We start from the raw sequence: 17,887 nt of genomic DNA, 5'->3' as shown, positions 1-17,887 counted from the left end.
TCATCTAAACATTCCATTAATGCGGGCAGCATTTCTCTGTCACTGCAGGATTACCTGTATAATGCTGGTATTTAGAGCAAGTTCCCTACAGGCTAATGCTTTCATTTACAAATTTTAGGCTTTAGGAGGCATTTCAAGTTATACAGTGGCTTCATGTATTATCATAATTTGGAAGAGTAGAAACATTAACTGAACTTTGTACCTTCCTTGAATGATTAAGTTGTACTTTAAAGGGAGGTTAATAAATAACCAAAGAGAGGGATACTAAAGAACTAAACCTGGAATAGTAAACTGTACTAAATGCCCCAAGCAAGCTGAGAAATACAAGAAAATACTTTTTCACCATAAATCGTCTTAACACATGCCGAAAGATTGGTCTGCTGTAAGTGGAGTTGGTGACTCCACTCTGCCCTGTTAAGATTTCAAGGTAAAATAAGGGTTCCTGATAACAGCAATAGCAAAACAACAAAGAATTTTTCCCTAAAACCCCAAATTCTCAATATTACAGTCATCCTAATGTTCTCAATTATTTATTTTTATTTTTTTCTTCTTATTGTATGATAACATGGCCTCAAATTTCCTTTTTGGAACAAAGTACAATATAAACTTTTAAAAAGAAGCAAACAAACAAATACATAGATAAATCATACTCAGGAGAGTCCTTTCTTTCACCTAAAGATTTGATCTGTGGTAAACTACAAATTTCTTTGGGAGAGATCATGTTTTAAACGATGTTATCAATATGATATGAAAGAGTACTTGAGTCTTAAGAGCAGATTTTGCGAGAAAATAAAAAGTGAGATCTGCCAACATTTTCTGAGAGATAAATGTGCCAAAAGTTTCCCTTGTTCTAATTTTGGCCCAAGAACAAGCATGTGGGACGTTTCTGCATTTGGACTGAAAGTGCTTTCCACAAGTTAGACGATCTGTATGGCACTTGGCATAAGGCTGCCTCCCTCAAGAGTAACTACAACCTTCCCATGCATAAGATGCTTAATACAGACCTTAGCAGAATCTTGAAAAGTCCAGAGATCCAAAGAGCCCTCCGAGCACCATGCAAGAAGATTCATCTCAGAGTCCTGAAGAAGAATCCACTGAAGAACCTGAGAATCATGTTGAAGCTAAATCCATATGCAAAGACCATGAGCCAGAATACCATTCCTTGCCAGGCCAAGAATCACAAACTCCGAATGGATAAGGCAGCAGCAGCCTTAGAAGCCAAATCAGATGAGAAGGGGGTTCCAGGCAAGAAGCCTGTGGTGGGGAAGAAAGGAAAAAAGGCTGTTGGTGTGAAGAAGCAGAAGAAACCTGTGGTGGGGAGAAAGGTTGCAGCTACCAAGAAACCAGCAGCTGACAAGAAACCTGCAGAAAAGAAACCTACTGCCTAAAAACTTATGTTTATTCTATAAAAGTCAAATCACTTTGGACAGCTAATTTTGACTAAAGACCTGTGAGACCAGTGAGAAAAAAAAAAACAAAAACTGAGCACCAAAATCTTTGTCTCCCAAAAGTAAAATGCTCAGGTATCTCCACTTTCTATGTTCTGGGAGATAAATCACATTTAAATCTCAAATTTAAAAGAAACTTCTCCCTTGCACTCTTTTATTATATTCCAAGGCAAATAATCAAGTTAACTATCCGGTAGTCACATAACCCATAAGAATAAAATGTTAAAGGATTTTTGTCAAAGGGATTACAGAAAACCAGTCCTTTTACCTCATGGATTGTTTCTGATTTTCTGGTCCTTTAAACTTTCTCCTCTCCTATGTTAAGTCAAATCATCAGATCAATAATACGTGATGCTCGAACCTTGAGATTTCAGGCTCAGGAATGATAATGGCACAAGCAAAATAGGCATTACAACACAAAATTGTGCTTTGCGGAAACTATGGCGTAATATCCTGAAAAAATAGTTCAAGTCATAAAAATGTAGTGCACTGACCTCCCGGGGAGAATTGTGTCCATAGGTCCGGGAACGATGTCTGTTGTCCAACACCCTCACCCCACGTCTGAGCCCTTGTGCTCCGTGTGGTTTTTCTCTCAGGGGTCATTATTGGGTTTCATAATGATTAGTTTGTGTATGAAAAAGGAAAGCTCAAGACTATAATTTCATACATACTTAAAAAAAAAGCATATAAAGAAAATTCAGTAGCGAGACAAGTAATCTCCTAGAGCCTGCTGTGACCAAGAGTATACCTGTGAGAAGGCTGAGCTGATGAATGAGTGTCTCAGCATGTATGGGGACAAACCACAGAGGGGAAAGCTTTGTGTCCCTCTAGCTTAGGAATCCCTGCTCTCCCGGTTCCCCCTTCAGACACAAGGAGAGTACCCACAGAGAAATAGAGAGCAGCTGTTAAAGCCAATGAGTACTGGGGCTACCAGAGTCAGAAATTTAGTGACAAAAATAGGGGGGATATTTCTTTTCATTTTGGCAACCACATACTTACAGAGATATTTCTCAGTAAAAGCCTACGTGAAGGGTAGATTGAAGAAAAGTGGAGGTGAAAGCAAGGCCCAGAGGTAAAAAGTGCAGCAGGCAGAGAGGACTTGGAGGAGGAGTTAAAGCCACATGAGGAGTGAGGGAGGCAGTGCACATACCTGGGGAGCAGTTCTTCAGCCTCTCACCTGCAAAGTTTCCTTTCACTACAGATTCTCAAGTCCTCTCCCTTGAAGAGGAAGCCTAGGCTGGAGAAGAGAAAAATTTGGCTTAAAATCCTGGGTTAGCCCCTCACTGTCTGTGGGACCCTGAGCCAGTGACTTCATAGCTCTGCACCTTCATTTCCTCATCTGTGAAGAGGAATAACTAGAGGAGAGCTGGTCCATGAAAACACCTGCAACATTGCGTGGCACATGGCTCAATAAATGTGAGATTTTATTACATTCTTATCAACAGTCACGTCAACATAACTTCCCTTTTAAAAAAAAAGTGTTCAACACACGTCCCATCCCCTCCAGTTGTACTTAAGATTTAACAAAAACATAGGTAACTTCCTCACTTTCCCTTCCTTTGGTGAAATAAATTAAGGAGTTTTCTATATTTCTATATTTTTATTTGTATTCATCTCTTTATTCCTCTACATATAAAAAGTAAATTCTTCAAAACAATAGCATGAGCTAATGCAACAGCCTTCTAGCTAGTCTTCCTCATTCCACTCTTACCTGCCTGTGGTCCATTCTATACACAGAGCCTGAGTTATCTTTGTAAAATACTTTGTAAAAGGATATCACTCCCTCATTAGAACCTATGACACTTAGAATAAACTCAGATTCCTACCTGTGAGATCCTGCCTGACTTCTTTTCCTCATGTGAGGCTAATTTCTCTTGCAAGCTCAAAGCAAATCTTGTTTTAAAAACAGTTCAATGCTCTCAGTTTGTGTTGATGTTCAGATAACTGGTTGTTTTGGACATAACCTTTAAATAGACAGCCCTTGCCTTTTCTAACTGTCTTTTATACCCCCCCCCCAAGTTTTCATTACAATAGTAGTACACTGGCCTCTCAATTCCCCAGCTTATTCTGGCCTCAGGGCCTTTGCACTGGTTACTGTCTCTCCTTAGAGCTCTCCTCTCACAGCTGCTCCCAGTGACCAAGTCTTATTTCAAATATTACCTCCTTCTCCAAACTATCCCATCTAAAGAAGGATGCCCCAACAATTCTCTAGTCCCATTTAATTTTCTTTACAGCACTTGTCACTAGATGAATTTTTTATGTATTTATATGCAAGTTTATCATCTCTTTCTCCTTATCAAAGCATCGCATCATGAGAGCAGGGGTCTTGTTATACCTAGCATTGTGCCTGGAGTAAATTGTTAGCTCCCACTAGGCTTTTGTTGAACATATGAATGAATAATATGCAAATAGGGCCTACATGCTAAAAGAAGAAAAGGGAAATGTGTTTATGAGAATATATTTCGGGCGCCTGGGTGGCTCAGATGGTTAAGCGTCTGCCTTCGGTTCAGGTCATGATCTCAGGGTCCTGGGATCGAGTCCCGCATCGGGCTCCCTGCTCCTTGGGAGCCTGCTTCTCCCTCTGCCTCTCTCTGTCTCTCATGAATAAATAAATAAAATCTTTAAAAAAAAAAAAAAGAATATATTTCTAATGGGTTGAATGGCTCAAAGGATATTAGGAAAATAATATCTCAGGGATTAGACCTTCAAAAAATTTCGAGAAATGTTTATATATTCAATTGATCGATGGCTTCAGTCTAGTTTCTTATGCTGGTAATTCAGGGCCTAGCCTCCTGTCAACAGTCAAATCCTTTTAGATAATCTATACAGAGAAGCGTGGGATAGAAACTCAACAAAGACAACAGTCCAGATCAGAACTGCAGATTCTAAAAAAAAGTAAGAGGACCTTTGGGGTGTTCTGTAATTCTGCCTGATAATTCTATTGCTAAGATAGTCACTCAAGCTATAACAGAATGAAACATTCATGAAAATAAAAAAATCATTTCAAAGTAACAAAAGGTCCAATGAAAGTCCTCTTTCACAGAAATAAACATATATTTAACATCATTTTAAGAGTCATTGATCTTATAAATAAAAAATTGTAGCACAAACATGGTATCTGTTTGGCAAGTTTACTTATGCATATTTCATAATTAGGCCCATGACTTCTTTTCCTCATGTGAGGCTAATTTCTCTTGGAAGCTCAAAGCAAATCTTGTTTTAAAAACAGTTCAATGCTCTCAGTTTGTGTTGATGTTCAGATAACTGGTTGTTTCGGACATAACTTTTAATTAGACAGTAATAAAGCACATGATATTAAGTGGATATTCAAATATCGATGCCATAACAAAATGCTATCTCTTTACGATTTTTAGAAAATCCTTCATCACAGATCCCCTTGATAATCTGGACACCCAACTCTGTTAATATAGCTCCACCTTCACTTTTATAGAGGCACGGCACACTAATTGTTATTTGAGGTTTGGACCAATCCATGCTATCTGGTTTCACCTAAATTCAAAGAAGCAGTTCTCCTTCATTCAATACAACTGATGCTTACAAAACTTCCAGTGACATATTTATTCAGGTTAAACACTTCAAGTTATAAATTTCATCACATTTGCTTCAGTATCTTTTCAACAGATATCATTTCCATTCTAATATTTCCATCCACCATACTCCTTTTTCTAGAGAGTATCTTATGTAATGGGTCCTATGCTGTGTAAAGTTGAGAAATATAACATCTATGCTGTTAATTCAAATAGCTGATAACTTATTTTTCAACAGTGATGGCAGAAACCACAGTGCTAGTGCTTCTTAATGATTCTGCTTAGAAATAGCTAAGGTCACCCCTCACTTTTCATTGGCCACAGCAAGACACATAGCCAAGACTGACACTAATGGGGTGGAAAGTTTTGAAAATTAGGGTCATATGTACCTTTCTCCATTCTTTTGAATTTTTTCCCTGTTCTCCAAAATTTCTCAAAGAATATGGTAATACTATGATCATATCATTTAGATTGTGTACTGCCTAAAATGCAATTTGTCATGATCTGGGGTTTGAATTCATCTAAAATATTTGTTATGATGAGACTCCTCTCATTGTTTATATCAATAACCTCTTAATGTAATGATCTCTCAGTGTTGTCAGCTTAAAGATCATTCTTCTTGTATAGGCAGAAGAAGAGCAGATGTGTAGTGTTTTCTTTTAAGATGATACCATCATTCTCAAGCAATGGACATATAATTTTCATCTATCTATTGCTCTGAAAATAGCACTAAAAATTGCTGCTGCTGTCTCTAGTGGTTTTTGTGAGCCTCAGCTAATCTTTGCTGTTAACTCTCTTGAAATTCTTATCCTAGTCCTTTGTATTCCCCTTAGTTATAGTTTCTCTCATGGACAATTTACATAGATATCTTCCAGCTTTATTAGACAGCTTCTCTTACCTGCAAATATGCCAGGTTTTCTACCTGCTTCCCCGTTTTCTTTCCATTGAGAATATATTAAATTGTGTGACCAGAATTTCATAATTCAGCATTCTTCATCACCATAGAATTATATTAATTTTTTGAGTCTTTTTTTGAAAATGTCTTTATTTTTTAAGAAAATATTTCATCAGCTTTTATTTGATAATCCAACTTTATTCTATCCTCACGGGTTTTTTTTTTTTATTTTATTTTCATCATGATAAGTGTACTCTTTAATCCCCATCCCCTCTTTTCCCCATTCCCCTACCCACGTCTCCTCTGGTAACCAACAGTTATTCTCTACAGTTAAGAGTCTGTTTCTGGGTTTCTCTCTCTCTCTCCCTTTTTCCTTTGCTCATCTGTTTTGTTTCTTAAATTCCACATATGAGTGAGATCTTATGGTATTTGTCTTTCTCTGACTGACTTATTTCACTTAACATTATACTCTCTAGCTCTATCTGTGTTATTGCAAATGGTAAGATTTCATTCTTTTTCATGGCTGAGCAATATCCCTAATATATATATATATATATATATATATATATATATATATATATACACACATACCACTTCTTCTTTATCCATTCATCTATTGAGGGACACTTGGGCTGTTTCCGTAGTTTGACTAATGTGAATGATGCTGCAATAAACATAGGGGTGCATATATCCCTTTGAATTACTGTTTTTGTATTTTTTATGTGCAATTTCTGGATCATAGTGTAGTTCTATTTTTAATTTTTTTGAGGAGGTTTATTTTTTTTGATGGCATGATTATAAGAAGCAATATAGCATAAAGGTTAAGAATTCAGTCTCTGGAGATGAAATTTGAATCTTGGTTGGGTTTGAGTTTTTTTTTTTTTACTCATTTTTTTAAACTAAGATCAACAAATTCCTAGGTAGAAAGCAGACAAAACCCTATAGATAAGTGAAATGGAGCACAGGAGCCTGCAGCATAGAACAGAAGGGGACCACAGTGAAGGGCAGAGCCTAAATTCAATGGAACTTTGGAAAGGCTCCTAGCTCAGACTGAGCAGGTATACTGGGGGACAGTAGAAATAGGGGCTCATTGAAAGTCCTTCAATAAAATAGCTGCATTAGTTCTCTCTCTCTCTCACACACACACACACACACATGCGTGTGCACACACACGTAACACACCCCAGGATCTCTGCATGCAGAATAAATGGAAATCCAGTGTTCGTTCCTCCAAGATAAAAACTGCGCAGGCACCTAAAGGAATTGAGTAAGCTTCCTGGGAAAAGTACAGGCTGCTAGTGTGAGCTCTGGTTTACCATACCCACTCACCCTTAGGCAAATCCTCCAGATAATAAGCTCTGCCTACATACAAAGAGCCTTTAATTCAGGGAAGAGACGTCTTGGGGAAAGAAACTGCCAAGAAAACCTGCAACCCTAACCTGGAATAATCAACCTAAACAAGAGTAAGAATAAGCCTAAATAAGAATAAGCCAGGACTACCAGACAGATGAGGAAGACTAACAGCATTAAAGAGGAAGATCAAGATAAAATCAGCTGTAGACTTCAGTAGAATATAGTGGAAGTGCAAGAAAATGAAGAAATCCATTTTTAAAAAATTCTAATTAGAATACTCAGAAGTTTTTTTTTTTTTAAGATTTATTTATTTATTTTAGAGAGAGGGGATTGGGGGGCAGAGGGAAAGAGAAAATCTCAAGCAGACTTCCCCACCAAGTGCGGAGCCTGACGCGGGGCTTGATCCCACAACCCTGAGATCATGACCTGAGCCAAAATCAAGAGTCCAAAGCTTAATCAACTGAGCCACTCAGGCACCCCAAAATCCTCAAGAGTTTTTAAATGATGTTGTAACCTTCAAAACAAGAACAAGAATCTATAAAAATGGGATAGATCACAGTAAGAACCAGCTCTTAAAATTTTTTTAAATGCAAAATTCAAAAATTCATAAAAGAGCAGTAAAATTTTTAAAATATCATAACACAGAATGAAAAAATACAAAGAAGAAACACATGACAGAGAATATAAGAGTCACAAAGTATCAATCCACAAAGTTCAATGTTCAACCCATTGGGGGTCCAGAAGGAGAACAAAGAAAATAAAGGAAAGTAAATTTAAAAAAAAAAGGAATAAAATGCAGAAAGACACAAGCCATAACATTGAAAGGACCCCTGAATATTTTCACCATCTTATATAATATTGATTCAATAGACAAACTTAAAGTTGAGGGAATAAGAAATAAAACATACTATTATTGTAGGTGAAAAAAGTTACAACAGAAAACCTGAAAGTAATAATACAATACCAAATATTGGGAGAAATAATGGAAGAAAAGTTGAGAACTGTTTCAATAAGTTAAATCTACAACATTGACAGCAGAAGATCATCAATAATAATTAAAATTGATTAATCAAGAAATAAGTTAATAGATTATATTCACCATACTAAATATAGTAATACACATATTACTACATTTATAGAAGAAAACATTAAGAAAGTTAAAAGTGATTTTAACTAAGAAGAATGAGATTTGCAAAAGAGAGAACAGTGTATTTTGTGACTGAATCTCTATAGTAGATTTTTTTTTTTTTTAGTGTCTCATTCTCTATTCAGGCTAGCACTTTTTTGTGCAACATAACGCCTTAGGCCTACATATACAGCAAGTAATGAATCGTGTGATGAAACAGTATGATCCACGGCCAGGCTCTATGGAAGAATGCAGACAGCCCCAGGTGGGAGAGTGGACCACTGACTGGGCTGACCTAAGGTGAACGTCATCCCTTGGGTAACTACAAAGGCATTTGAGCCTCCTTCCAAAACCCCAGGCAAGACTGTTTTCAACTTGACTGAGCTGCCAAGATTCCCATACCTAGGTAGAAATGAGACTTTTCATTGGATGCCATTCTGCCACTATCAAGCTCGCGTTTTCAGTACCTCTATTAAGCTCTGCCCTTGGGTTAGAACTTAAGAATATAAAACACGATTCTCTTGTAGTTGTTTTTGACTTCAGTAGTCCCAGCTAGTGAGTTGAAATATTTATTTCAACAAAAATGAGCACCTACTTTGTGCAAGGCACCATGGGAAATACACATGTAAACCAGACAGATTGGGTTCTCTCAGGGAGTTTAGGAACCACCGAGTGAGAGAGTTGTACGCAACTAATTGTAATACAAGACCAAACGCAAGTGAATTGGAACATAAAGGAGGAAGAGAGGGCTTCCAGTTTAGGAAGGGATCAGGAAAGTCTAAGTAAGGAACTGTCAGAAGTGAGCGGGGATCCTGGGCCTTGAGTCAACAGGATGCCTTCCAGCTAGTGCTGTTACACAGCTGCACCTTGGTACATAATCTGCGAGTGATGTTATCTGAGCTGTACCTGCCCTGGCCCAAGACAATGCCACTATCTCTAGTTTGAAGTGGCTCTGAATTTCTGCTGAGTAAATGCTACAATCATCCCAAATGCCTTGTTTACCCACACATGTGCATTTTCCTTGGAAGATATGAATTGGTAAAGTATAACGAGTACAGAAGTCAGTGTTGTAGTGTAAGCAAACCAGAACTTGTTTGCTAAATCCAAACTTCTGGGTTGTTTCTATTTTTAATAGCATTTCTCAACATGTGTTCATGTCCCTGCGTCTACGTTTTACCCTCAAATCCGGAAGATTAAAGAACCAGAGAATGTTAAAATTGGAAGGGATCTCGCCTATTATTCAATATAATCCTATCATTTTACAGATGAAGAAACTAGGCCAAGATACAGTAAATGTGACTTCCCAAGGTTATGCAACCACTAAGAGGAAAGACTGGACTTAAACCAACTTTTTGAATGCAGGTCCAGCTTAATTCAGTTTTTGGCAATAGGTCTAGAATTATCAGTATTTCTGAAATAAATTCTAAATAGCTTTAAAGGGACCTAGTTTTACTGAGATTTTTTTCTACTTGGACAAAATGTACACATATTGGCTACCAAAATACAAAATATTTCTTTTCAAACTATTTTAATTAATTTTTAAATTATTTAAATTATTAAATAATTGTTAAAAATATAAATATTTTTGTTCTATTGAAGTACAGGGAAATGGTAATTAGCTAATCACCTACTACGTATAATTTTTGTTTCATCGAAGCAAAAACAGGAATTAGTTTTAAAATAGGTACTCTCTTGTTATAATTAATATTATACATCCAGAGACATCGTATTTTTAAAACAGACATTAGGATGAAGACTGTACTGTATTTGTTTATGACTATCAGCATATCATATCATAGTAACTGGCTTATAGAATATACTCGGGCGCCTGGGTGGCTCAGTTGGTTGAGCGACTATCTTCGGCTCAGGTCATGATCCTGGAGTCCCTGGATCGAGTCCCGCATCGGGCTCCCTGCTCAGCGGGGGGTCTGCTTCTCCCTCTGACCCTCCCCCCTCTCATGCTCTCTCTCAGTCTCTCTCTCAAATAAATAAATAAAATCTTAAAAAAAAAATAGAATATACTCAATAAATAGTTGAATAAGTAAATTAATATAATATTGCATTTGAATTTTCCACCAACCTTTGTAAAGCACACATTATGTCCAATATTTATATGGTAAAAATCTGACCTATAACACCATTATTTGGATGCGTTCAAAACTTTGCCTACCCTTGATTTAAAATCAATCCATCCTTTCCCAAAATGCACCCCATGATTAAAGGTCTTCCTTTAGACCCAGCTGTAAGTAAATCCTAGGTGAGACTGTGCAGAATACTGCTACTGCTTTCCTCCCTACCTTACCCCAGCCTGAGGGAGGGTTCTGGAGGTGAAGCCCACACCTGGCCCCAGACCCTGCTCCCAAGCTCAAAAGAGGACCTCTTGGCTAGTCAAGAGTTCAAATCACCAGATGCCTTCTCAGTAGTGCTCTATAAACTACTAACAGGCTAACTAGGAGACACCCTAGGAATTGTGGATGGAACTTCTCACCTGGAGGGCTGTTTGCCAAGGCATAAGATACAGAAGTACACAACAGAAAGAGAACAGAGAGAAAACTCACAAAGTTTTACCAAGAATATTAAGAACCCCACTGAGGAAGTTAAAGATGGATACTAAATATAAAAGGCATTTATTTAAGAATGAAAGCTTTTTTTAATGTTATGCATATAAACAAGAAGTTAACACAGCTCTTATTATCTTCCTCCATTTTATAGAAATAAGAAAAATGTTTTGAAAACTGATGTCACTGAGGTTTTCCAATTGTTTAAAAAACAACAAATGAAATGAGTACTTCTAATCTTTTTTGGTATGTTTATACAACGAAAAAAGGAATGTTATAATAGCCTCTAGCTTGTCTATTTTAATGTCTGCATATTTATACAACTAACTATAACAAAATATTACAAGTTTGGCTTTTTTTTTTCAATTATTTGTATGTAAAGTCACTTAAGGTATAGAATGGTATTTTCCCCTACTCTCCTAGTAAAGATACAACTAAGACCAAAATATTGAGAAAAATAAAAACATGGGATAAGAGTTAGGGAAGCTGGGTTCTTCCTACCCTGGCTTCTACCACTGAGTCACCAGTGATGTTCTAGCCATCTGCCCCCCGCCTCCCTTATCTCCAGCTGAGAAACAAAGGTCTGAAACACAGTTATGCACAGAGAAATGAGGAAAAGCTGCAAATAGTGGTTTGCAAGTCTTGATAACCTCCTTGTGAGCTTGACCATGACTCTTCAAGACCATTTGATGCCCCATGTCTCAAGTCCACCTCAGAAGGAGGCAAAAGTCAAAGGCAGGCCTTGATGCACAGAATCTGGAAACTCATCAGGATTTGGCCACACCCCAGGAAGAAAAACTTTTGCACTAACTCCAGGGGGAGAAAAATCCTGATATATCAACTTTGCACTTTTCTAACAACATAGAGCCAAGGCCCAAACATAATCTGGAAAATTTCAGCCCAAATGAAGATTTTAAGAGACTCTATCAGGGAATGAAGAAATAACAGCTTGCTCATTTTATGAGCAATGTAAGCACTGCAAGCATGTTTCCTGTTGTGAATATTCTGAGAAATCCATGCATTCTTACCTGATGGCAAGAAGAGAAAACAACTACAAGAAGGGTATAAGAAAAAGAAAAAGGAAAGCAGGATATTCAGTCACAACTGTGTGTATAGACATACATTAGCATATAGAACAATTATCTTGAATAAACGGATCATCTGTTTGGCGTTTTGGTTCTAGATGTAGCTTGGACTTTTCCAGTACTCTGGAGGTTGGATAGCTGAACTTTCCAGCAAGGTCAGGGGGATCTGTTTGCTCACTAGGTTGATCCAAGCTGGACTTACTTATTCCCGCATCCACTGTTTGTATGAAGAAATTACACTGAAAATTTTCTTCAACTACAGTAATTAAATATTTCCATTGCGCTTGTGACCTATTTTACCTGAAATGTGAACATGCCTTATTTTATTTTTTTCTAAAATATTCTTCACCTTGGCAATTTTAATTTTTTCTAAACATTTTCTTTAATGTGCTCTTCCTTATCTATTTTAATTTTTCAAATTTTTCCTTTTTTCATTTTAACTTTCTTTTCTTTTGTCATTTTCTAAGTAGTTAAAAAGGAGAAAAAAATGGAAATAAGCAGAGAAAGCCCACTGGAGTAAATGCTTTCAGCATGATTTCCCCACTGAAGTTTTCCACATGCAGGGCAGGTAAGAAGGAGATAAGGGACTGAGAGTTGTGAAAGGCCTCCCAGCTCATATTTGACTCCCAGCTCATATTTGCAAAGTTAGACCTCTGATATTACCACCCAAGGAGGCTCTATATCATCCCAGAGATATGCCACAATATTAACAGAAGACATTTATCTATGTTAGACGCGTGTCCCATGGCTGATTGTACCTCTTATAGTCTGCTATGAACAAATATTCATTCATATATATATATCTTCATATTTGTATCCTATAATTTCTCATAAATAATAAAATTAAAGTATATTGTATTTTTTCTGTGTCAAATGGGCTTATTTGTTAAATATAAGTGTATAAGAATGTTACTTCGTCTAATCTTGTTTGGACACCTCATTCTTAACTATACCTAAATCTTCAAGAAAAGCAATAAAAAGCCTTTCCAAACTGGTCTTTATAATTTGTGACCAGCCTTTCTAAGCTGGTCACAGATTATAACAAATGTGTTATAACTCTGAACATGGCTCATGCTACAGAATTCTTTATCTCACCTTCTATTTTCCAGCAGCTCTAAACCACTTAATGTTCTCTATACATGACAAGCTCTCTCATGCTCCTGCACGTTACTCCTTCTGCCTCAAATATCAGTCCCTACTTCATTTTATTTCCCTCCCAAGAGTGATTCAGTTCAATTCCACCTTCTCTGTGTGACTTTCTCTGATAACCCCCTGCATCCATTCACCTGCCAGGCACTGTGCTAGATGTTAAGCCAGCAAAATGAAAACACTGCACCTGCCCTCTAGATGCACGCGTGACACAGTGGTCCAAAGGGGGTACTTTGGGAACATTTTGTGATAAGGGCCAGAAAGAGGGTCAGGGAAGGTTTCTTGGATGAGGTAACAGCTGAATCAAAATTTGAAAGGCATGTAGAAATTCCTTAACAGAAGAAAGAAGGAGGGGAGATCATTCAAAACAGAAACTATGATGAAGCAAGGGTGGGGAGAAAGAATGCTGATTGAGAGGTAAATATGCCATTTAAAGGAGTGCAGATTTCTTTTTTTTTTTTTTTCCTTGAAGGCAACATCTTTTAGAAACTGTAGAGATCAGATCAGAGAGAACAAGACTAAGGCAGTTAGGAGACTTATTTGTAAAGGAGATGATATGAGTACTTAGAATGGGAATGAAGGACATGAAAGAGAATTTGAGAATGTGAAAGAGATAGCTGCGTTAGAAGTGAAAGGCCTTCGTGATAGATTGGGTGTGGTACACAAGGGATGGAAAGTAGTCAAGAGTGAATCCCTAGTTTCTCTGCCTTCTTCCTTGGGTGGACAGTGAGACCTTCACTGAGATCAGGAATACAGGAGGAGGAACAAGAGGTGATTGGCTGAGTTTTGAATTTGTTGAACAGGAGAGGCCCGTGGAATATCCACGTTGAGAGGCAAGTGTTCATTCCTCTGTGTGCCCACTACCTGTTGCATGACCTCATATTACCATGCTGGGATTGTCTATCTTCTACCTTTAACTTTCCCTAGACAGGAAGGACTGTCCAATCTAAAAACCATCCCCTCAGGGTACCTCAATGAGCCTGTGCTCCCCATGACAGACAAGTCTCTCCCATTCTCTCTCTTTCATTAGAGCAGTGCTAACTCAGAAGAAATATCCTGTACAGGCGGAAGTCCATTACCCCTTCTGGAGAAAGCAAAAACATGCACTGAAGAAAGAAAGGCTATTTTCCCCTCTATTTTAATTCAATTTTAAATTCTATTTCCCACCCATTTTCAAAGGGACCATTGTTTCAGAAGAACTGAGTACTTTCTAAGGTAAATAAATAGAGTGAATAACAATCTTGTTTAAGATTCCAACTTATTAACAGAAAACATGTGTAGACTTAAGCATTAAAAATAAATATGCCTTTAAAGATGACCTGGGAGGCTTCTTACCTGCCAAGAACAGAGTTCAAGACCTCAGAAAGTCTGTTTTCCCAGAAACGGTAGATTATATTGCTAATGATGGCAAGGGCATTAAACCATAAGTTTTTTTTTTCTCCCTATAATTTTGGTACTATTTAGGTAAGTTTTGTAAGAGTCTGAAATAAGAGAAGTACTCTCAAGACTGATCTTGGGTTGTGAAACTTGGGTCTATGATTTCATCCTTTGGAAGAATGTTTTCAGTTCTTGCTTTTCTTTCCAGACATGTACATTTGGGATGAGCTCTTCTTATATTTGAATTATATTTTAGTGATCTTGGTTCTGTTGGTATACACAAATATAAATTCATTTTTAGAGCATTTTCTGTCATATATATTTTAGTTTAATTGAGCATTTTTTAAAGATTTTATTTTTATTTATTTTAGAGAAAAAGAGAGGGGAGGGGGGGCAGGGAGGAAGGGAGAGGGACAAGCAGACTCTGTGCTGAGCACTGAGCCCCACTTGGGACTAGATCTCATGTCCCTGAGATCATGACCTGAGCCAAAACCAAGAGTCGGCTGTTTAACAAACCGAACCACCCAGGCTCCCCTAATTGAGCATTTTTAATAAAGAGTATAGTTCTTTTTTCAATTTATTTATTTATTATTAATATATTATTATTCCAAATTAGAGGATGATTTCTAAAGGTTGTTATGAATCAACATGACAATTACCAGCAGCAGAACATCTCCAAATGGACCATAGGGAGTGGCAGACCCAGAGGCAGGTCAGCTTGTGGAAGAGAAATTGATGTTGTCTTCCATATTCATTACTTGTCTGGTTTTCATATGACGAATAAACAGATGAGTCAGTTTCTCTTTTTCTAAGGGACTTTACATGATTAGGGTCAGAAACTCAGCAAAGAAAAATCTTCCCTGGTTTTATAATGGTGAGCTGATGAGATGCCGTAGTGATTCATTTTAAAGGTGCTGGCTATTTTCAAACAACTGCTGAGAGACCTTGCTGTTCCCTGAACTTGGGAGGCTGGTTCTAGCACATGCACAAATTCTGCTTGCCATATGAGCAAAAGTGAGATCATACGGGTTGATGCTGGCAGAGTCTCTGAGAGTGCAGTAATTCATGCTGTCAGTTACTATCAGCAGCAATTTGCTTCTGGATTGGTTCCTGTGAGCACTCATGTGAGTATTCTGCACAAAGGACCAGAGTGCAATATTCTCTTGGATTTCAGGGACTTAGTGCAGTTTCAACATATAATCAAAAGTGCCACGTAGTTCACCACCTCGCATTTTTTTTTAAAGAGACAGAGGCTTAAAATTGGATTCTTTTCTTCTCTCCAAAAAAGGAAGTTGATGGCGATGTGGATCTATCTTTAGAAATCTGTTGGTGCATTAAATGTCATTCCAGTATCTCTACAATAATAAAAATCAAAACTTTGCTTATTCACAAAACTTCACTTATTAGATTCAACTCACATATATGATCAACTCTTTTTTTTTTTTTAAAGATTTTATTTATTTGACAGAGAGAGACACAGCGAGAGAGGGAACACAAGCAGGGGGAGAGGAAGAAGCAGGCTTCCCGCAGAGCAGGGAGCCTGATGCGGGGCTTGATCCCAGCACCCTGGGACCATGACCTGAGCCAAAGGCAGATGTTTAACTGACTGGGACACCCAGGCACCCTGATCAACTCTTTTTTTTTTTTAAGATTTTATTTTTATTTATTTATTTGTCAGAGAGAGAGAGAGCACAAGCAGAGGGAGGAGCAGGCAGAGGAAGAAGCAGGCTCCCTGCCGAGCAAGGAGCCCAATACAGGACTCGATCCCAGGACCCTAGGATCATGACCTGAGCCAAAGGCAGATGTTTAACTGACTGAGCCACCCAGGCATCCCTATGATCAACTTTTAATTACTATAGGGCAAATATATTGGGAAATGAAAAGTTCCCTCGAATTGTTTAGTATTGTAATAGTATATTCCGCCAAATTAAGTACAATTTCCACAAAATTCTATGTCAGAAAAGTTTGGATGCTGCAGCCCTAGCTTAAAGGCACATTGTTAAAGAATCTCTGCGGGGACACCTGGGTGGCTCAGTCGGTGAAGCACCTGACTCCTGATTTGAGCTCAGGTCATGATCTCAGGGTCCTGGGATCGAGCTCTTGCGTCTAGCTCCATGCTCAGTGTGGTCTGCTTGAGATTCTCTCTCTCTCCCTCTGCCCCTCCCCCCAAGCTTGCTCCCATTCTCTCTGAAATATGTAAATAAATAAAATCTTGAAAAGAAAATAAAGAATCTCTGCAAAACAATATAACTTCACTGAGTTCCAAATAACTTTAAGATATTAATAGCATTCTTGTTACCAATGTAGCCACTAGTCTCTTTCTATTTAATTAATATTTACTATTGAGAATCCATAGGATTCAGGGTTATGGAGCAATCCTGATCAGAAGGGGTTTAGGAGGAAGGAAAAGACACTCCCTGTGCCTGAGAAATGGTAGTTTAGTTTCACTCAGAAAAGTGAAAAATATACCCAGTCGCAAGTGTCACTGTCAACACGTATATCTTCTTTTGTATTAATCTATAATCTCTTGACTGTTTCCAGTTGAAAAATTACTTCCATATTGTATCAAGCTCAAAAATCCTCAAAACCTTGGCATCTTACTTGATTAACATTACTCAGCCATAAAAAAGGATGAGATCGTGCCATTTGCAACAATATGGATGGACCTAGAGGGTATTATGTTAAGTGAAGTCAGTCAGACTGAAAAAAACAAATACCACATGATTTCACTTATATAGGGAATCTAAAAAAAATGAATAAACAAATAAAAAGCAGAATGAGACCTATAAATACAGAGAACAGATTGATGGCTGCCAGTGGGGAGATGGGGGCGGGGCTGGGCAGAATGGGTGAAAAGAAGTGGGAGATACAAGCTTCCAGTTATGGATGAATAAGTCACATGAATAAAAGGCACAGCGTAAGGAGTATAGTTAATGATACTGTAATAGCATTGTATAGTGACAGTAGCTACACTTGTGGTGCATAATGTATAAACCTATAGAATCACTATATTGTACACCTGAAACTAATGTAACATTGTGTGTCAACTATACTCAATAAATAAATAAATAAATAAATAAATAAATAAATAAATAAATAAAGTCTTTGTCAGATAACCAAAAAAAAAAGGATTTCTTATGTTTATTATCTACCTTCCTCTACCTCTAGAATATAGACTGAATGAGGGAAGGGATTTCTGTTTCTTCACTGATGTATTCCCAGGGCCTGGAACAGTGCATGGTGCATGGGAGGCACTTAACAAAAATGTGTTGAATGAATGAATAGTGTCCTATTATTCAGCCTAAAGTCCTACCTCTTTAATAAGTCTTATCATTCCCTCTGTTACTG

The 17,887-nt window shown here is 37.6% G+C and overlaps 1 protein-coding gene across 1 annotated transcript; it reads left to right on the top strand.

The window, feature by feature from the left end:
- The first annotated feature begins 361 nt into the window (after positions 1–361).
- Positions 362–1,451, top strand: LOC118017152 (60S ribosomal protein L4-like). Its single transcript, XM_035015075.1, has 2 exons — positions 362–382; positions 867–1,451. Exons 1-2 carry the CDS (start codon positions 362–364, stop codon positions 1,386–1,388), a joined length of 543 nt encoding a protein of 180 aa, XP_034870966.1. The 3' UTR covers positions 1,389–1,451.
- The last annotated feature ends 16,436 nt before the right edge of the window (positions 1,452–17,887 follow it).

The sequence above is a fragment of the Mirounga leonina genome, unplaced genomic scaffold, assembly GCF_011800145.1.
Source record: "Mirounga leonina isolate KUSES-001 unplaced genomic scaffold, KU_Mleo_1.0 Mir_168, whole genome shotgun sequence".
Lineage (NCBI taxonomy): Eukaryota > Metazoa > Chordata > Mammalia > Carnivora > Phocidae > Mirounga > Mirounga leonina.
This window is presented reverse-complemented; position numbering and strand designations above follow the sequence as displayed.